Raw genomic sequence first — 19,915 nt, forward strand, 5'->3', positions numbered from 1 at the left:
CAAGCATTAGTGTACCGACGACTAAAAACTGATTCTCATGTGCTAATCACGAGTGTGTAAAGTAGACAAAGCGCACTAATAACATCTCTATTTAATGATAGTTGTTTTTTATACCTCGTTTTACTTTCCTATTCAGAGCATTTTCAGGTGTTTCTTTTCACTTTTTTGCCACACTTCCTCACTTTGTATGTCAGTTTCAGCTAATCTGCAATAGGTATAAATCTGTCACCACCACACAAGTTGTGACTTTCTTTTTTTTTTTTTTTTTACAACAGTGACTCACACAAGTAAATCTTTTTTTTTTCTGTTAGCTTTTCAAACAGGGAGAAAAGGAAAGCCAGAGAAATTCAGACAGGTTTGTACGAGAGTAGCGAGACAGTGGGGGAGGCAGACATCAACACAATCAAGTCATTTTTGCTAAGAAACAAACAAACAAAACAATTTTCTTCTTGCTCTGTTGTTTCTCCTCCTCTCCTCTGGCCAATAAAGAGATGTGCAAACCTCTTTAAAAGTGCCATCGGCCCTCTCCTACGCACTCTTATTCCCTGTGTCACAATCAAAACACCTTAGAGCCTTCAGCCTCTCCACACACCTTACACTCCCCCCGTCCACCACTCCACATCCTCTCATTCATCTACCCCCTGGGTATCCTTTTCATTTTTACTGTAACCTTCTCTTTGCTCCTGCATTGTCCTAATTATTTTCATCTGAACCCCTCCCCTCCTCACAGTCCTCACCATCTCCCACCAGCTGCAGCAGGGCCAGGTCAAGAGGACGTTTCCAGCGTGAGTTTTTGTGCAGGGCGATACCGTAGCCTGTGGTGGCAAAAACCTTCCCCGAGCCTATGGTCATCACCTTGAAAGAGAGGACAACGAGCAGAACTTGAGAAACCCACCGAGGTGAATGCATGCCGCATGCACATACGTGTGAGTAAAAAGTCCTCACCTTACAACCTTCGTCCTTCCGAGCCATATAGTTCAGTACTGCAGCGTCATAAATAAAGGCATCCAGTTTCCTGTAAAGGGATGAAGGGAGAATTCATTCATCATTTAATGGGAGACAAGAGCAAAGGGATGGAGAGACTGACTGAGGCAAGAGAGGGGATATAAAGGTATAGCGCCGCAATGTACCTGGGAAGGGAGTTAGGGTGCAAAAATATATAGCAGACAGGCGCACAGAATGATAGAGAGGGCATAAAAAGTTAAATCATGACAAGAAAAGGGAAGAAGAGTGGAATAGTAAAGCAGGTTCGGCGGAAAGAGTGAAAACACAAGGAGAATAAAATAAGGCAGAGATCAGGAAAAGATGTGTGGGTAAGAGGGAGCGGGATGGTGGTGGAGGCAGCGGAGGGGACGAGGAGGATGGGGATTTATACGGTGCGGAGAGCGTTGTGACAGGGAGTGAGAGAGAGGGGGGAGAGATTTACACACTTCAGGGGGGAAAAGACATGGGATAGAGCTAGAGAGTGATGAGGATTATAAAGTTTAAATACAGACACACTGAGAAAGCACACTGGGAGGGGAAAGAATGGACCAAAAAAAAAAAGGAGGAGAAAGAAAAGACATGGCGACATAGGAGGGCAGATGAAGAGGAGAAGGGAAAGATAAGTACCGAGGAGCAGAAGAGAAAGCTGCTGGAGAAAAGCAGGTGTTCCTCATTCTTTTGCATGTTAACACTGAGTTATAATTGTGGTGTCAAGGCAAGATTCAGTGGGGGCTGATGGGGGAGGGGGGGTGACAGAAGCTTAGGATAAAGTAAACTGGGATTATCCAACACATGACGGGTGATAGAGATTCTACTAGAAACTGAAGAGGGAAATGCTGTTTGCACTGCGTGCGTGGGTGGAGATAGCGGCAAAGGTGGAGAGAGAAAGGGAAAGAGTAAAGGTGAGAGACTCTTTGCGGGAAAGCATGAAGTGTGACAAAAGATGTGAAACGTTAGCTGGAGTTGAAAAGAATGAGTGTGTGATGGCCTGCTGGTGTGAGACTGAGAACATTAAAAACCCGGAGCAAACAGTGACAGCGGGCCACATCTGCTGTCGTTCATTGCTGCAACTATTTCCATTCCGTCCGACGCAAACAAACGTGCCAGAGGCGTTTCAAACACACGGATTTGTTGAATGTCAACTGCAGCTTCCCAGGTCAAGGAGGAACCTGCATTTATGCAAACGCAGGCCACTGATTCCAGCTCAAACTCCCATCAGCTGATAGCACAGCTGTTTGGCCTGCTGCACATCTCACTGGCAAATTTGGGACACGCTATCTGAGATGCTTCAACCTGCACAGAAGTGCTGCTTTCTCTGCAAACCACTTTGCAAACCACCTCCTCCATTTCATGCCACTCGTGACCAGTGTTGGTCAAGTTACTTGAAAAAAGTAATCAGTAACTAATTACTGATTACTCCCCCCAAAAAGTAATCCCGTTACTTTACTGATTACTTATTTTCAAAAGTAATTAATTACTTAGTTACTTAGTTACTTAGTTACTTTTTAAAAACACGATTTACAACCTGAAGAGGTGATAAAGTGATAGATCTTTCAGCCCAATTCTACTTTTTCTACATAATCCATCATACAAAATGTAATCAAATGGAAAAGTCTCTTTTTTTAACTTGTTTTATCAGTTTTAATCTTTTAACTTTATGCATCAAGCAAAACATTTAATTATATGCAACATTCTCTGACTTGAATAAATTAGTTTAACATTTAAACCTATTTTCTACACATTCCAGCACATAAAATAAAATATTTTTTGTGTTTTCACTCACTCTTTCAAACAGATGCAAGTAAAACACAGCAGAAAATAAATAAAGTCAAAGACTCAGCGGTCCTTTTGCTCTATTTTCACCTGTAAAGCAGGAGCAGGGTAGGCGGAGGGTTACCCTGGTGTAGGTGTGCTGCGGTCAGTTGAAGAATCCGCGCGAGTGTCTCTGTGAGTTTCCCATCACTTCGTAGCTACTCGGTGCTTGCTCGGAAGTTTAGGGGTTTTTTTCGCTGTAAAAAGAAGTTTTCTTCCCACGCACGATGGACGCTAATGTTTTTGTCACTTTTTATGGAATCAAACTCAAAGTAAGGTCAGTACTTCCACACTTTAAACGCTCCACGCTCATACTCTCTCCCGCACTCGATATATTATCCATTGTTGATCTGCACACAGCTGCTGTCACCAACGTCGCACTTGCTTACGTCACTGTCATGAGACATTCTCGCAAAAAAAATCACGGTTTTAGTAACGCAGTAACGCAGCGTTCCTACGGGAAAGTAACGGTAATCTAATTACCGATTTTGCAATAGTAATCCCTTACTTTACTCGTTACTTGAAAAAAGTAATCAGATTACAGTAACGCGTTACAAGTAACGCGTTACTGCCCATCTCTGCTCGTGACATTCTGAATTGATAAATGTCATCCATGGCTACTGATGCCTGTTTTGCTCTGTAAAGGATCTTGCTGCTGGTCTCCTGCCTTCCATGCTTTCTATGATCCTGACATAACATTAACTAAAAGATTTCACTAATTGGAGAAAAAAAAGCTTGGTTTGTTTTTTATCGTCTTGAGGAAACAAACTGATTTGGCCTTTTTTTTTTGTGAGATTTAAAGATAAACAACAGCTGCTGAATATCCCATGTGGTAGAATATTTTCATTATATAATATATATCTAAGCTTAATCTAAGTGCAGTGAAAAAGATCGAGAAAATCAAGTTAAGTATACCGGGCAAGTATTTACCCCCTTCATCTTTGCTTATTTTTTGCATATTTAGCATATTTAAATGTTTCAGAGCATCCAACTCATTTTAATTTTAGACAATATTTAGCACAATATCACATTAGACAAAGATAACCTGAATAAACACAAAATGGAGGTTTTCATTTATTAAGGGAAAAAAGCCATCCAAGTCTACCTGGCCCTGTGTGAAAAAGTAATTGCCTCCTAAACCTGATAACTGGTTGTGCCACCTTTGGCAGCAAGAAATGCAATCAAGAGTTTGCGATAACTGGCAATGAGTCTTTCACTTCACTGTGGAGGAACGTTGGCCCACTCTTCTTTATAGAAGTGTTTTCATTCAGCCACACTGGAAGGATTTAAGGTTGTGCCAAAGCATCTCAATCTGATTTAAGTCTGGACTTTGACTGGGCCACAACAAAACCTTTTTCTGAGGTATTCAGAGGTTGATTTGCTAGTGTGTTTCCCATTATTCTCCTGCTGCATAATCTAAGTGTGCCTTATATTTTCCTTCAGGATTTTGTGGTTCTTTCAATGACAGCAAGTCGTCCTGAAGCAACAAAGCAGCCTCAGACCATCACACTCCCACCACCATGCCTGAATGTTGGTGTGATGTTCTTTTTATGAAATGCTGTGTTAGTTTTACACCAGATGTAACAGGATACAAGCCTTCCAGAAAGTTTAACTTTTTCTTCATCAGTCCACAGAATATTTTTCAAACAGTAGTTTTTGCTAGGATCTCTCACACAGATGCCATTTTTCACCATTGAAGCTTTACCACCATTCCAGGTTTTCTCCATTTGTGGATAATGGCTCTCACTGTGGTTCGCAGTGGTTAGAAATGGTGGTGCAATCCTTTCAGTGACTTTGTTTCCCAGCTGTTTCTTTAGATTGTGACACAGTGCTTTTTTGAATCGGAGAAAAAAGTGATTCAAACCTGCCTGAGCTTCTGTGGAAAAGTAATTTCCTCCCTTGTTAAATTATAAAAATAGCTGTGATTAACCACATATTTAGAAAGCTGGATTGGATTTCACTAGCCACACCCAGGCCTGATAACTGCTAGACCTGTTGAATCAAGAAATCCTTTAAGTTCAGCCTCTCTGACAAAATGAGGTAGGCTGAAAAATCACTTAAGAAATTAAATCTTTATTCAAAAACTGAATTTTGCATCGACTCGGGTTGTCTTTGCCCATATTAAACTTTGTCTGATGATCTCAAATATGTAGTGTGACAAATATACAAAAAGAAAAAAGCGGGCAAAACCTTTTTCAGAGCACTGTATACTTGCTTTGATATGTAATAATATATATTGATTTATCTGTTGTCCCCTTAAAGTCTTAGGCAAATGATTTTATGTTAAATTTGAGGACATTTTACAAAAATGAGCGCATGTGCAAACCAGGTGGCATGTTGGCCCAGTGGATGTCACTTCACAAAACGAAGGCTCTGGGTTCCAGTCTGCTTGTTGAGTGGGGTATCTGCACATGTGCGGGTTTTCTTAAGGTACTCTGGTTTCCTTTTACAGCCCAAAGACAAGCATGTGAGTGATTTTTAATTGGCTGCAGGTGTGGATGTGTCGTTCCACGTTAACCCTGTGATGGACAGGCTGCGCACCTCCTTTTACCCAAAGTCCCTGCTACTCTATTTAGATAGGCAGTTACGGATGGATGAAGGAGTGAGAGAGGAGTGGAGTAAGACAAAGGTAAAGGTTCATGGCAGACAGACCCGGTTTTGAGGTTCAGTATGGCATCCTCCACTCCTTTCTGGTTGTATTTTCCCATGTACTGGTGCATGTCTGGGTAGTTGGAGCGGATGTTTTTTTCTGTGCTACCGTTGGGCACCGTGCCAAACTTCAGAGGTGGGTACTGCTCCTCGGGATGCTGAAACTAGCAGAGCAAAGGGAGACGAGGGAGGGAGACGGAAGGGGCATGAGACACACCAGGCTGTGCACCAATCTGTCTGACCTATTTCTGTCCACTCTCCAGACTAACTTACAACACTCCATGCACAGTCAAATCTTTGAAAAGAGAGCAGTCTGTGGACTTAAATTAGTATTTAGGACTGTCTTTTAAGTATTCGAGAACTGTGGTAATTGAGTTCTGTTAAATGAGATTTTATTCATTTCTAAATTCCTGTGCTTTAATCAATTTAACATTCAAATGCATGGGATTTAGCTCACTCTAATACTTTAATTCTCCTTCTGCTTTTTCTGCTTAATCAGTATTCAAGCCATGAAGTACCTTCTTGTCCGAGAGGCCTGACACTGTGTCAATGTACTCCTCCTGGATCATGAAGGCAGCCAGGTTAGCAGTGTAGGAGGCCAGAAAAATGACAGCAAAGAAGGCCCAAATCAGCACCATGATCTTGCTTGTGGTTCCTCTTGGGTTCTCCACTGGCACAGAGTTGTTAAAGACAATGGCCCACAAAAGCCAGACAGACTTTCCTATAGTGAAAGTAGACCCTCCAGCCTCTGTCCAGAAAGATAAGGAGGAAAAGAAGAAATTAAAAAGAAGATCTTTCAGTTTAAAAAGAGCAGTTGTAACACTATATTTACTTCTAGGAAGTGATCCAGCCAGTACTCAGCACAAGTGTATTCACAGGCATCTGTAAATGACGTGGCTGACTCAGATTAAACGCGTCTGAATGAAAAACAGCCTCGGAGCATATGAAAAAGGAAACCTTGCAGATTTTCTTTTGACAACAAACCTCATAAGGTGGCGCCTATACGTTACGTAGATGGCAGATATCAATTCATCTGCTACACGATCAAACAAACCACCTGGTGCAAAAACACTATTCAAAAGGACTCAAACACTCCTGCCTTTACACAGCGGGAATAAAGGAGGCAGGAAGAAGAGAGGCGAGAGTGAATAAGAGGGATATATGGGAGGATGACAGAGGAGTAAATTTATGTAGAACACAGCAATCATGCAGTAAAAGAGGCGAGCCAGGCTGGGTATTGGACCAAGGCATCAGGCATACTGAATATCACAGGGGTACAAACTATGCTGCTGAATAATAAATGGCTTCTTCGGTATTGAGAATACTTGGAAGGAGTTCAGTATACTGTAGGTATAATTTCCTCTTTGCTACACTGACAGCTAAAGATTCATGGCAGCTGATTCAAAATACACATCGATTTTTTCCCCATCTAATGCAACAGCTAACTAACGAGACAGCGAAAAACAAAAAAAACAATCAGATGCTTTCATAAGATCATTGTGACTAAGATTTTTTTTTTTTTTTTGAACCAGTTTTCCAGGAGTGTGTTTAATGTTTCTTCTTTTGATCCATTTTGATCCATTTCATTTTGATCCATCTTCAACACTTCACTGTCCCAGTCCTGCATCCCGCCGTGCCTAAAGTCAGCCACAATTGTCCCACTGCCAAAGCGTACTAACATTAGCAGCCTCAACGACTACCGACCAGTTGCTCTAACACCTGTTATAATGAAGTGCTTTGAGAAACTGGTCCGACGTCACATCATGTCCTGCCTGCCACCCACACTCGACCCGCTCCAGTTTGCATACAGAGCTAACAGATCAACTGAAGATGCCATTGCTACAACGCTCCACACCACCATCTCTCACCTGGAAGTGCAGGGCCGTTACGCCAGGCTGCTCTTTGTTGACTTTAGCTCTGCTTTCAATACGATACTCCCGGACAGACTAATAGATAAACTGCTGGAAATTGGACTTCCTTCCACCACCTGCCGCTGGATCAGAGACTTCCTCTCAGACCGTGTACAGAGAGTTAGAGTGGGGCCTCATCTTTCCTCAGCCCTCAGCCTCAACACCAGCTCTCCACAAGGCTGTGTACTGAGTCCCCTACTGTACACTCTGTACACACATGACTGTGTTAGTTCCCACCCAGACAACACAGTCATCAAGTTTGCAGATGATACCACTGTGGTGGGGCTCATCTCAGGGGGAGATGAGACTGCATACAGAGCTGAAGTTCAGAGGCTGTCAGATTGGTGTGCAGACAACAACCTGGACCTCAATACCACCAAAACAAAAGAACTGGTAGTTGACTTCAGAAGGAGGAAGTCCGAGCTGCAGCCTGTCAGCATCAACGGGGAGTGCGTGGAAAGGGTCTCCAGTTTCAAGTTTCTGGGTGTGCACATAGACACAGACCTCCAATGGAGCTCTAACACCTCTGCGGTCTTAAAGAAGGCCCAACAGCGTCTCCACTTTCTGAGAATCCTCAGAAAAATGGACCTGAAGAAGGAGCTGCTGACCGTCTTCTACCGCTGCTCCATTGAAAGTGTGCTGACATATTGCATCGGTGTGTGGTTCTCCAGCTGCACCACAGCACACAGAAAGGCACTCCAGAGGGTCATCAACATGGCCCAAAAAATCATTGGACATCCTCTTCCCTCCCTGAAGGACCTGTACAGCACTCGCTGTCTCAAGAGGGCACGCAGCATCCTACGGGACTGCACACACCCAGGACACCGGGTGTTTAAGCTGCTGCCGTCTGGCAGGAGGTTCAGGCTGCTGAGGTCCCGAACAAATAGACTCAAGGACAGCTTTTACAACAGGGCAATAGCCCTGATCAATGTAAATAGCTGACCTGACTGGATACCTCCCTGGACTTTTTAGGGGGAGGTAACAATGTTTAAAACGATAACAATAATATTTATATTTATAACAAGGTGCAATAATAATTAATGTGCAATAATAACAGTGTGCAATACACATACACTTATTCTTCTTTTTTATACTAAGTTAATATACTGTGTTGTGTTGTTTGTTACGTTGTGATGTGTCATATCGTGTCGTGTTGTGTTATATGTAGTGCCGACGTAGGACAGTTTTTCCAATTTCATTGTACTACTGTACTATGTATGACTGTGCAATGACAATAAAGACTTATCTTATCTTATCTTATCTTATTTGGCAACAGTGATGGACTTCACAGAGATGCATTAAACACAGACAGCTTGGACTCATCACTCACTCTTGCCGGTCTGGAGACTGCGGTTGTAGCCTACGGGGCTGAAGAACTCAAAAATAAAGACAGTCACAGCCACGACGGTCAGGCACATGACAAACATCATCACCCACACCGCTGGACTGTAGGGCTCTGTGGAAAAAAACAAAAACATGCACTTTTTTGTACTCTTATTGCATTATTAAATTACTGTAACTGTCATTATCAGTATAAGAAACAAGAATGTTTCATAAATCTAGCCCATAATGGAGACTATATATGCAGAGAAATAAAAACCACTGGAGCAAATATATTCTCCAAAAGCCCATAAACACACTCTCTTCTCTTTCTTCTTCTTCTTTTTTTTTTTTTACAATCATCTCAATGCAGTCTATAGGCCCATAACACTATTCTCCCGCTGGAGCCTGGAGTCTGCTGACGGAGTGAAAGTAAAAGTTAAGAAGACGTGAACCTAAGAAAAACTAATGGCTAATCTTGATGTAAAGAACTAGCAACCAAAGGCTGGGGCGTGTTATGCAAACTCAGCACTCCACAATTAGATTAGATTCTGTACATCAGCTACACGCCGCCCACAAACACAGCCTCTTACCTAAGAAAGCTGATGGCGATACAGTCCCATTGCTACGGGAGACCATGACACTGATCCCCGTCTCCACAAAGGGCACGGAGAAATCCACAACTTCTGACCTCTCCTCATTGATAGTCAGCGAGCCAATGGCCATATCCGCCCGCTTGTACACCACCTAAAGGGGGACAAACAGCACCGCTAAGAAATAAATCGGCTGTAATTATGAGTAAATCGTGTACCTGTTACAGCTAGACAAAGCCCATCCTTTTCGGTCCAGAAGGTTTTCGGGTTGACAAGTCACACCTTGACCCTTTGTACATCATTAAACTTGCCTGCATGAGAAACTCGGTCTTGTACAAATACTGAACACGTGTCTCTTCAGCATCCCTTTAGCATACAAAATGAGTTAGGACGCTTCTCAACCCTGCCACCATCTAGCAAAAACCTGAAAACCGCTGTGTCCGCTGATTGTATGAGTGAAATGTTAATCTACATTAGACATGGCACATTCGCTCTTCAGAGCAAATCAGCAGAAAAATGAAGCGAAGTGGAAAGCAAAGCACCCTCCTCTCAACTTTGCCAAGTCTCTGGATTACCTGATCAAAGAATGGCCGGCTTTGGAACATCTGATCAAAAGACAGACATTAGTTTGAGAAAACAAAATTCGCTTGCCCTTTTGCATGTAAAAAATAGATTCGACAGACGGGCTCAAGTTATAAATGATAGAGCAGGAGAGCGCAGTGGAACTGTTTTGGAACCTGTGACAACTGGCGTTTGGCAAGTTCCCTCTGGGACAAAGATAGAAACAGCAGGGCGCTTCAATGAAACAGCAGCTCCCGTATCGATCTCGGCTGGTGTGTGAGGATGTGTGCATGCTTTTCTGTCTGTCTGTGCATGCTTCTTTTTTTTTTTTTTTCATTCTCTTGCCAGCATCTCTGTATCTTTACTTGATGGTGGATGATGAACTATATTACCACGAAAATATCAAGGACTACCAGCTAGGGGGTATCTGACAGAGTGTGTGTTTGTGTGTGCGCGTTTGTGACTAAGGATGTGTCTCTGCAGATAACACACTGTCGGGACGCGTTTGTAGGAGAGTGAGCTCACTGCATGTGTTACACATTATGCTTGTCCTTCTAATTTGTTTAACCGTGAGTTATTTTCTCTCTAATACAGTATGCGTTCTGTTTTGTGTGTGTGTGTGTGTGTGTGCACGCCTGCTGCAGTGTGTAATAAATGACAGCTGTCTGATTGCTAGCAGTGGTTAAGTGGCCATAACTCTCACAGCGATTGATGTGACACTTAGCGTTTAACTGGTCACCCAGGACGCGAGACCACACACTGAGGAATGCTACTACTTGACCGAAAATGCAACTCAAATATGCAGAGGCACACACACACACACACATACACCCTTTTCACACATGCACAAGTGATACGGGAGCGACATTGAGAACACATTGCTCACAAAGGCAGACAGGCAGAACCGGGAGCTTCCACGGGCTTACAGACACACACACTCACAAAGACTTGCCTCTCCAATCATGCCGTTCCAAACCCCATCAATTTTCTTCCCATGTTTCCCATTGGTCACTAAGTAAAGATCGTAGGTGAAGCCGACTATTTTGGCCAATCTCTTGAGGATGTCAATGCAGAAACCCTTGCAGCACTGCTTCATTGGAGCCACACCCTCATGGATGGCACTATGAAAAAGACACAGCATAGAGAGTAAAAGATAATAGCAAAAAATAATCATAGTAAAACTTTAAAGGTGAAAATCTTTAAGGAAAGGTAAGGAAAGGAAAGGAAGACAGTTGGATATGGTCACAAAAACGGAGTACTGTGGCCAAGCACTTGTTGACAGGTTTGATCGACCTGTGCAGGATAGGTGCTGTCATTCCTTCAGAAGCTGATGAACCATAAAGCTCCACTGTGGTCATATCTGATTCCAGACCCCTGAGTCATTCCACTGATCCTCTGGAGAGCAGTCTGTTATTGATTACGGCCAGGGAGTGAAGAGACCACAGTTTTGATAGGTGACTGATGTCACCTCAATTGGATGGCATCATGAGAGCTTAGGAACTCCATTCCAAACACTAGTAAATAAAGCAGTCTCTAGTACTCCTTTCAATTAGATTACCCTCCGTTATTTCTTTTCCCAAAGTACCACCATCTTTGAAATGAAAGTGTCCAAAAATAAGGTATGGAAAAGATAATCACATCACATACATAATAAAATACGTGAGTTATTTCTTTTACATTTCTCCCTCTTCCTTTCAAGGCTTTCAAACCTGGCATTAAGGGGTCGTCTGCAGGGAACTGAGTCACGGATGCAGGTTCCAGATGCAGGGTCTGCAAGCTCTACAATGACAAATGGCCTTTCTTCCAGTGTGACAACACGCAGGTGCTGGGCATCATCGGGTGGTTTAAGGAATGGCCCGTAGCGGGACCAGGCTGGGTACCGTAACCTCAGCACGCCATTCTCCCACCAGCCTACCTAGGGGAACAGACAAGAGAAACATTAGAGGAAGTGCAGTACTCTAGTGCAAAAGACCTTTAGTTGTAATGATAAATAAGCACGTAATCTTTCCCATATAGATTAAAAAGCATTAGAAAAAACTTAGACAGGTCATATTCACATTGTCTCAAGACTTGTTAGAAAGTAATAGCTAAATTAACTTGGATTAATGTTTCAAGTAATTCAAACGAGCGTTTTCCAAATGTGTAACAGAATCAGTTTGTGTAACCATTTTTGGAAACAGAATGTTCACTAATCTCAGAAGATAATTTGGCTCAAACCGCTGCTATCTTTAAGGCTTTTTTCAGGCCCATTTCTGGGGTTGTCTTTTTCACCGATCTGCAAGAAAGTTGGAAGCAAGGGCTGATTTTAATCTTGTATCTGGGCATCTGGTTGAAAGGCTGATAAAAATGTGTGACCTTGGCAGAGAAGCAAGAGGTGTAAGATGGCAGTATTCCAGTTCATTCATGAGTTATCTCAAATTAAGTCTGGATTCTGATTGGCCAGGAGGGTTGAATTAACCTTAATAACAAGTAACAAAATATTTCAGAGAACTTTGTTAGACTCACTCTCTTTCCCATTTACTTTATAAATTTATGTGTGTCCATGTGCATATAATCTGCATTAGAAATTCAGAGTATTTCTGTTAGGCTGTGTTTTATGCACCTGTGGACGTTTCCCAGTAGCACTGTGAAGTTTTCAGTGTCTGACTGAACACTGTGGCTGTACCTTTCTCTGAAATTCACGACCGAGTTTCATTCCTGTCAGATCATGAATTGTTATTAACAGAGGTGTGGACTCGAGTCACATGACTTGGACTCGAGTCAGACTCGAGTCATTAATTTTATGACTTTAGACTTGACTTGAAAAAATGTTCTAAGACTTGTGACTTGACTTGGACTTTTACACCAATGACCTGGGACTTGAATTGGACTTGAACCGGTTTACTTGAAAAGACTTGATATTTCACCCCAAATATAAAACTTAACATGCATATTATATAGAGATTGAAAATGTGATGTCATTCAGGGGTAAAACCGCAAAGGATTCTGGGAACTCGTGGCAAGAGGTACTAGCGCACGCAGGCTTTCAATTGAACTCAGTCACACAGCGATAAAAAGAAACACAAAAATGTCAAGAAGCTGTTGTATTATTAACTGCAATAGCCGGTCGCATGACAGCCACGGGAAGCCGACGGGTAAAGAGATCGGTTGTTATCGGATTACGACGTTGAAGAGAAATTGTTCAAGCCATGTTTCCGAAGTAACAAAGATGCGACGGATGGCCTGGATTTCAGCCATTCAAAGATCAAATATAACGTCCCAGAACCCTCCAGCTCACAGGTTAGTCTGCTCCAAGCATTTACACGAAGGTCAGTGTTTTTTAGTAGTTAATACGTCATTTTCATAACATAATTGGTGATATAGGTTACAAGCAAGTCTGGCGCTGAACAGAAATGGTCGCGCTATGCTCCTTTATTTATTGTGCATAAATAGTGAATTGTCCTGACACAATATTGCGTTTCGCCTCTGTTATTATGGTACATTGACAAAAACATATACTTTTATTCACAGGATAAAACAGGTTTTTGTATCACTAATTGCCCAGTACGATTACAGCATACAATATTATTGTCACTGCTACATTTCTGTGATGGGTAGCAGAAATTATTTCCACTACTGATTAATTACCGTTGAGCTCAAAGGTCCTATTAATAAACGGTTAACGAATGTGTATTTATGACGACGATTTGTGAGACTGGTAAACTTATGATACGTACGATGGTCTTTCGTTCTACACGGTGCATTTCAAGGTCCTGCACCCATCCGTCGGTAAACTGTACCTGGGCTTGTTGCAGTGACCTGAAGTTACTAAACTTCATGAGTGTGTGCACTCACACCAAGAACCGTATAATTATAAATATGCATATAAATATGCTAAGATGAGATAGCTGACTTCATCTAACTAGCAAATGTTGTCCAGGCTACGTTGGTGATGCAGTTTTTTTTAATGTGTATGATATTTTTGTCATGCGATTTTAAAGCCGGTCCTACAACCACATCCAAGAATAACATGCAGCTTATCTCAGAACTGTCGGTGAAAATTATTCTTGGAGCTAGGTTTAATTGAGCTGCATTTTAAAGAGGTGCAATTTCACAATTTGTGTATATTTTCTACGTTCACTATTTTGTCATGTGTTGAGAAAAACACAGATTTTAAAATTACATGGTCTAATATTTACATTTAGCATATAACTGCAACATGCTTTTTTTCGGGGTTTTTTAAAGACTCGAAAGGACTTGAAATTCAAAGTTTAAGACTTGTGACTTGACTCGGACTTTTACACCAGTGACTTGAGACTCGACTCGGACTTGCCTGACATTACTTGAGACTTGACTTGAGACTTGAGGATAAAGACTTGAGACTTACTTGAGACTTGCAAAACAATGACTTGGTCCCACCTCTGGTTATTAACTTCCAGTTATTGGTCTGCTTTGCTTCTTTCCTGGACTTTCCCGAGATATCTCTCTGATGTCTAGCTGGCTTGAGGAGGGGCATGGAAAGGACTTCTCATTCAGAAAATACTGTTTATGCAGTTTAAGACGAGATTTAATAATGGTCTGCGCTACAGCTGTTTAAAAAGCTGCTGCTGGTATTTACTAAAGGGGGGCAGTGTTGATTTTCCAACTGAACAGAGATGTTTTTGTGGCTGTCCATGTATTTGTTGTTCTCTTTTAGAGGGCAAAAAATTGGGACTATTCATTGAGGCATAATTAACTGCAAATTATTATTAGATCCCAGTCCCATATATTTGTCGTCCTCAATCATACTGGTAACTTGATCACAGAGGAAGAATCCCAGTACAAGTTACGCACATTGAGGTGCACATATTGGTACACACACACAGCCACGTTGTTTTTAACAGTGAGCAGAGCGGACTGCAGTGTTTTAGGACCAAATGGTCACATTTCCACACACAGACTAATTCACAGTAAAATAGTTTCTGCATGTCTTTTCTCAGCAGTGGTTTTTAGAGCACCTTAATATTTAAAAAACAAACACAAACACAACAAAAAATCATACTGAAATGTTGGTCAAAAATAAGTATTGGCTGAGGGGCTTAGAAATAATATGCCATTTAAAAAATAATTTTTTTAAAAGAAAGAAATAATACGCTATCTGAAGTTTATAATATTTACCTCCAGACTAAAATAAATGCTCACAATTATGCACGCGGCACAGTAACAGTAACGTAGGTGGCGTTCTTCTTCTGCAGGTCAACAGTTGAGCACATGTGGTAGAGAGGTTTGTAAAAAAAAAAGGTTTTTTTTACAGCAAGAAGCTGAACTCTAGCTGTGTTTTAACAAGATGGCGCCTTTACATTCAGTAGTTTGTGAGAACTACTATTGAAAGAGACTAGTTCATTATAAAAGTGTCTAAAGGCACAGGTGGTACTACAAATATAATTTTATGTGAACACTTACTATAGAGTTTTGATAAAAATGTTGAGAATCTACTGGGTTTTTTCCCCAAGTATTAAAAACAGTCAACAATTCATTTTATATAAAAAATATAAAAATGGCTGTAACTGCTAAAAAATTAATGCAAAATGTTTGTAAAACTGTCCCCCTCAGTCCTCCTGTTTCTCCTCGTGCTTGAGTTTCTGTGTCTGTGTTCATGGACGGGACTCATTGCGGTTTGCCTCTGGCTGAACGCACCTGCTGCCAGGAATGGAGTGTTAGTGAAAACAATGAGGAACAACCCGTGCAACTTGCACAGGCCGACTCTCCCTCGCAGAACAGCTCTCAGCTGGCGAGTGCCTTTATTTTGGAGTGAAAGGACATTTCATTTATGCCTGTCCTGTGTGCCCAAAAGACCACGCTCGCAAGTAGTAGTAGGGATACTGGCGAGCGAGCAGTGAAATGGCTCAACCCTACCTCATGTTCAGGCTCATGTTTCCAGCAGAAATCATCTTAAATCATCCTCTCTGGCAACAACTCAAAACAACTTTGTCTGTCTTCTTGAGGCCCCTCTCACTCCTCTCGAAGTTAGTCACACCTGGTCGAGATGCCATAACCCAAACATAGACTGGAATAAAAACCAGAATGTCTCTTTCAAACATTCGCTTCAGAGTCTCACTATGGGCAACGTTCTCCCAGCGTTGTCCTCAGAAGCCTCTATATCAGGGGTGTCAAACTCCAGTCCTCGAGGGCTGGTGTCCTGAAACTTTTAAACGTGTCCCTGCTGCAACACACCTGAATAAAATTAGTAGGTCATTAGCAAGACTCTATAGGACTCAACTGCATGCTGGCAGCCAAGTTCTATAGAGAACTTGCTGATCACTATCTGTATGTATCACAGTTAATTCACTGTTAATAAATGCACTCGAGTTCACCACTCTAAGTCCTGCGATTGGGTCCACTCTGCCCAGTGTTCTTCACAAAAACCCCTTGAATTAAAGCTCAAAGTCTCCACTTCCATCACATATCGATGGCTGGATCCACTGCTGTGGTTTGCAGAAGTTATCTCTGTCCAACAAATTATGGACCTAACTGTATGTATGCTTGTATGAAGTAATAGAGTACCTATCACAACCAAAGGGCAGAGCATAAAAACGATCTCAGAAAGCCCTTCAACAGAGACATGTTTATTAAATACACTTATATCTGTAGTTTTTGTTGGCTTGGATGTTTTCTGAAATCCTTGTATTACATAAATAGAAAAAAAAAAAGACAGAAAAAACAATCCAATGCAGCAACCACACAAAATAGTGGCACCAGATGATTGCAGCTACAATGAAGATCTGTTTGACAGTCTCAATAAAAACTGAATCTTAAAGGGGGTCATAAAGGTAGCACTTTGTGAAAGGCTGTAATCATATTTACTGTTAATAACTTGGATGCTGCGCTTACTCACTGTCACGGCTGGGGGAGGGAGCCGTGTGGTGTGGAGGAAAAGGAGGACCCAAAATGCAGCAAACTGATGATACGAATGACGTTTTATTTACAGGGTGGTAGTGGCAAAAACAGGCAATGAAGCACGAGTAATTACAAACGGAAACCTAAACTGGGAGAAACTAAAGAGCAAACCTGAAATCTTACAAAACGGAGAGCGGAGCAGAGAGACGCAGACCAAGGACCAGGATACCAAGAAACACAGACGAGCCGACAATGAACACAGACCGACACCCACTATATATACACACACACACACACACACAAGGTAATCGGGTAATTGCACACAGGAGGGAAGAACAGCTGATCTGAATACACATGATGACTGGAGGACACAAGCTGAACACAATGACAACAGACACAGACTTTCAGAACAAAACAGGAAATCTAGAACCCGAACCGGACACAAGGGGGGAGGACACAGAATAACTAGAACAGAGGGAAATAATCACAAAACGCTGGGTCAACGACCCAGGACCATGACAGTACCCCCCCTCCAAGGGCTGGCTCCAGACAGCCCAAAACAAAAACAGACGACCAACCCAGGGCGGGCGGCGGGGGCCCAGGACGGAGGGACCAACACAAGCTCCAGCGAACCGAGAGAATTGTCCAAAACAAAAACACACATGCTGGAGCACGAGAACAAAACACAGTTCAGGAGGCCGGCCCGGAGGCTGACAACTCAGAAGTCCAGGACAGTTCATCTTCTGAGGCCGGCCACGTCGGCGACGTAGATCCATAAGCCGACCGAGCGGAAGGCAGCGGTGGCGGAGTGGAGGCAGTTCAGGGGGCCGACCGTGCACACGGCAGCGGCGGCGACGGGGAAACCGTTCAGGCGGCCGACCGTGCGGACAGCAACGGCGACGATGACACAAGTCTGGAGACCGACCGCGCGGAAGGCAGCGGCGGCGTCTAGGAGGTCGTTCATATTGACGATGACGCTCCACCAGCGGCCTGGTAGATGACCGCCGATGTCGAGGCGGCAGTTCGGGACCCGAAGGTGGCGTGGCCGTCGCAGCACCAGACGAGACCGAAGCAGCGGCTGGTCCAGGCGCGGCTGAAGCTGAAGCGGAGGCCGGACCAGGCGCGGCTGAAGCTGAAGCGGAGGCCGGACCAGGCGAGGCTGAAGCTGAAGCGGAGGCCGGACCAGACGAGGCTGAAGCAGAGGCCGGAGCAGATGACGAGGCTGCAGCCGGGCCAGGCGAGGCAGATGACGAGGCTGCAGCCGGGCCAGGCGAGGCAGATGACGAGGCTGCAGCCGGGCCAGGCGAGGCAGATGACGATGCTGCAGCCGGGCGAGGATGAAGGCTCGGAGGCTGCAGCTGGCGAGGATGATGAGGCTGCAGCAGGCGACGGCGTGGAAGCCGGAGACTGTAGCGCTGCAGGCGTGGAAGAAGCTGCTGCTGCCCATGGCGTGGATGAAGCTGCAGCTGGCGAGGATGATGAGGCTGCAGTTGGCAGCTGGACGGGCTCCTCGGGCCCTCCAGCTGACGAGGCAGGAGGCTGGCTAGGTTCTCCTGAACCTCCAGCTGACGAGTCTTGAGGCTGGACGGGCTCCTCGGGCCCCCCAGCTGACGAGTCTTGAGGCTGGACGGGCTCCTCGGGCCCCCCAGCTGACGAGTCTTGAGGCTGGACGGGCTCCTCGGGCCCTCCAGCTGACGAGGCAGGAGGCTGGCTAGGTTCTCCTGAACCTCCAGCTGACGAGTCTTGAGGCTGGACGGGCTCCTCGGGCCCCCCAGCTGACGAGTCTTGAGGCTGGACGGGCTCCTCGGGCCATCCAGCTGGCGAGACAGGAGGCTGGACGGGCTCCTCGGGCCCCCCAGCGAAAACAGTCTCTGGACCAGTGGGCACCGGGGCCCCTGGAACACACAGGTCAGAACAAGTAGGCGCACGGGCCTCTGGCAGGCACAGTTCAGAACCAGCAGGCGCACGGGCCTCTGGCAGGTACGGGTCAGAACCAGCAGGCGCACGGGCCCCTGGCAGGCACAGTTCAGAACCAGCAGGCGCACGGGCCTCTGGCAGGCACAGTTCAGAACCAGCAGGCGCACGGGCCTCTGGCAGGTACGGGTCAGAACCAGCAGGCACACGGGCCCCTGGCAGGTACGGGTCAGAACCAGCAGGCACACGGGCCTCTGGCAAACACAAGGCAGACTGCAGCTGCACAGAGCATTGACCCAGCTCGGGCAGCGACAGCCGGATACAGTCCTCAGCTGGCTTCTTAATCTCCAGGGGTCCAGAGTCGGCCGGGGGCTGGGACCCAGCCTCTGGGGAGGCCCTGGAGTGTGTCACAGTCTCTGGGCTGGCCAGCTTTTGAGGACTGATTACAATATTATGTGGTGTGTCTCTCTGCTTGACATGAACAGGTGAAAAATAGTTCTTTCCGGGTTGGATGGACTTAACTTGTTGTGCAGGAGGAGTTGGTGACAACGATGGCTGAATAGGTGATAATAAGGCGGATGAGTCTCTTGTCAACTGAGCTATGGATTGTAACCAAGTGTCTAATAGGTCTGGCTGTGACTGTAATGGGGGTGACGGTTGAGTGGCTAACTGAGCTAGTGGCTGCTGGGCAGCTAACTGAGCTACCGGCAGGGCAGCCGACTCAAAAAACACAGCCCCGGAATAAACAGACACACAGTCCAAAACAGAAAAAGGGTCCTTTTCACTCACCACAGCTGGCAGTTCCAAAGTCCTAGTCTTCGGCTGTGGGGTGATGCGCCGACGGCGCGATCGTCGCTTCCTCCCGGGCAAAACCTCCGGCGGGCCGGGCAAAACCTCCGGCGGGCCGGGCAAAACCTCCGGCGGGCCGGGCAAAATCTTCGCCGCCGGGCTGAGTTGGGAAGCGGTAGCGGCTGGTGGGTGAAGGTGCAGTTCGTTGAGTATGAAGTCCTGTGCGAGCGGGTGAAGAGAGTCCAGCAGCCAGGAGTGAGCAGAGATGAGCTGCTGTAGCCTGGCTTCTACAGCGCGGAGACACTCTTCCCCCTCATGCTCGAGCCATAGGTTAACCAACCTGGAAACAGAGTCAATTAGTTCCTCCCGAAGCTCCTCGGGAGGTGCGGATGCCGCTGGGTCCATGTTTGGTCGGCTCGTACTGTCACGGCTGGGGGAGGGAGCCGTGTGGTGTGGAGGAAAAGGAGGACCCAAAATGCAGCAAACTGATGATACGAATGACGTTTTATTTACAGGGTGGTAGTGGCA

General features: G+C 44.8%; 1 protein-coding gene across 2 annotated transcripts in view; it reads right to left on the reverse strand.

The window, feature by feature from the left end:
• Positions 1 to 19,915, reverse strand: part of grin2db (glutamate receptor, ionotropic, N-methyl D-aspartate 2D, b) — a 65,675-nt gene that overhangs the window by 16,596 nt on the left and 29,164 nt on the right. For both annotated transcript variants that reach the window (XM_086311546.1, XM_086311547.1), the window contains 8 exons: positions 11,539 to 11,744; positions 10,782 to 10,950; positions 9,269 to 9,422; positions 8,686 to 8,811; positions 5,964 to 6,193; positions 5,449 to 5,609; positions 946 to 1,015; positions 738 to 855 (listed from right to left, as the gene is read on the reverse strand). In XM_086311546.1, the coding sequence (XP_086167672.1) occupies positions 738 to 855; positions 946 to 1,015; positions 5,449 to 5,609; positions 5,964 to 6,193; positions 8,686 to 8,811; positions 9,269 to 9,422; positions 10,782 to 10,950; positions 11,539 to 11,744 (1,234 nt within the window). The remainder of the gene's footprint in view (positions 1 to 737; positions 856 to 945; positions 1,016 to 5,448; positions 5,610 to 5,963; positions 6,194 to 8,685; positions 8,812 to 9,268; positions 9,423 to 10,781; positions 10,951 to 11,538; positions 11,745 to 19,915) is intronic.

The sequence above is a fragment of the Aulonocara sp. 'chitande type north' Nkhata Bay genome, linkage group LG11, assembly GCF_057382095.1.
Source record: "Aulonocara sp. 'chitande type north' Nkhata Bay isolate Kocher_YH1m ecotype deep benthic linkage group LG11, A_spYH_male_GT1.1, whole genome shotgun sequence".
NCBI lineage: Eukaryota > Metazoa > Chordata > Actinopteri > Cichliformes > Cichlidae > Aulonocara > Aulonocara sp. 'chitande type north' Nkhata Bay.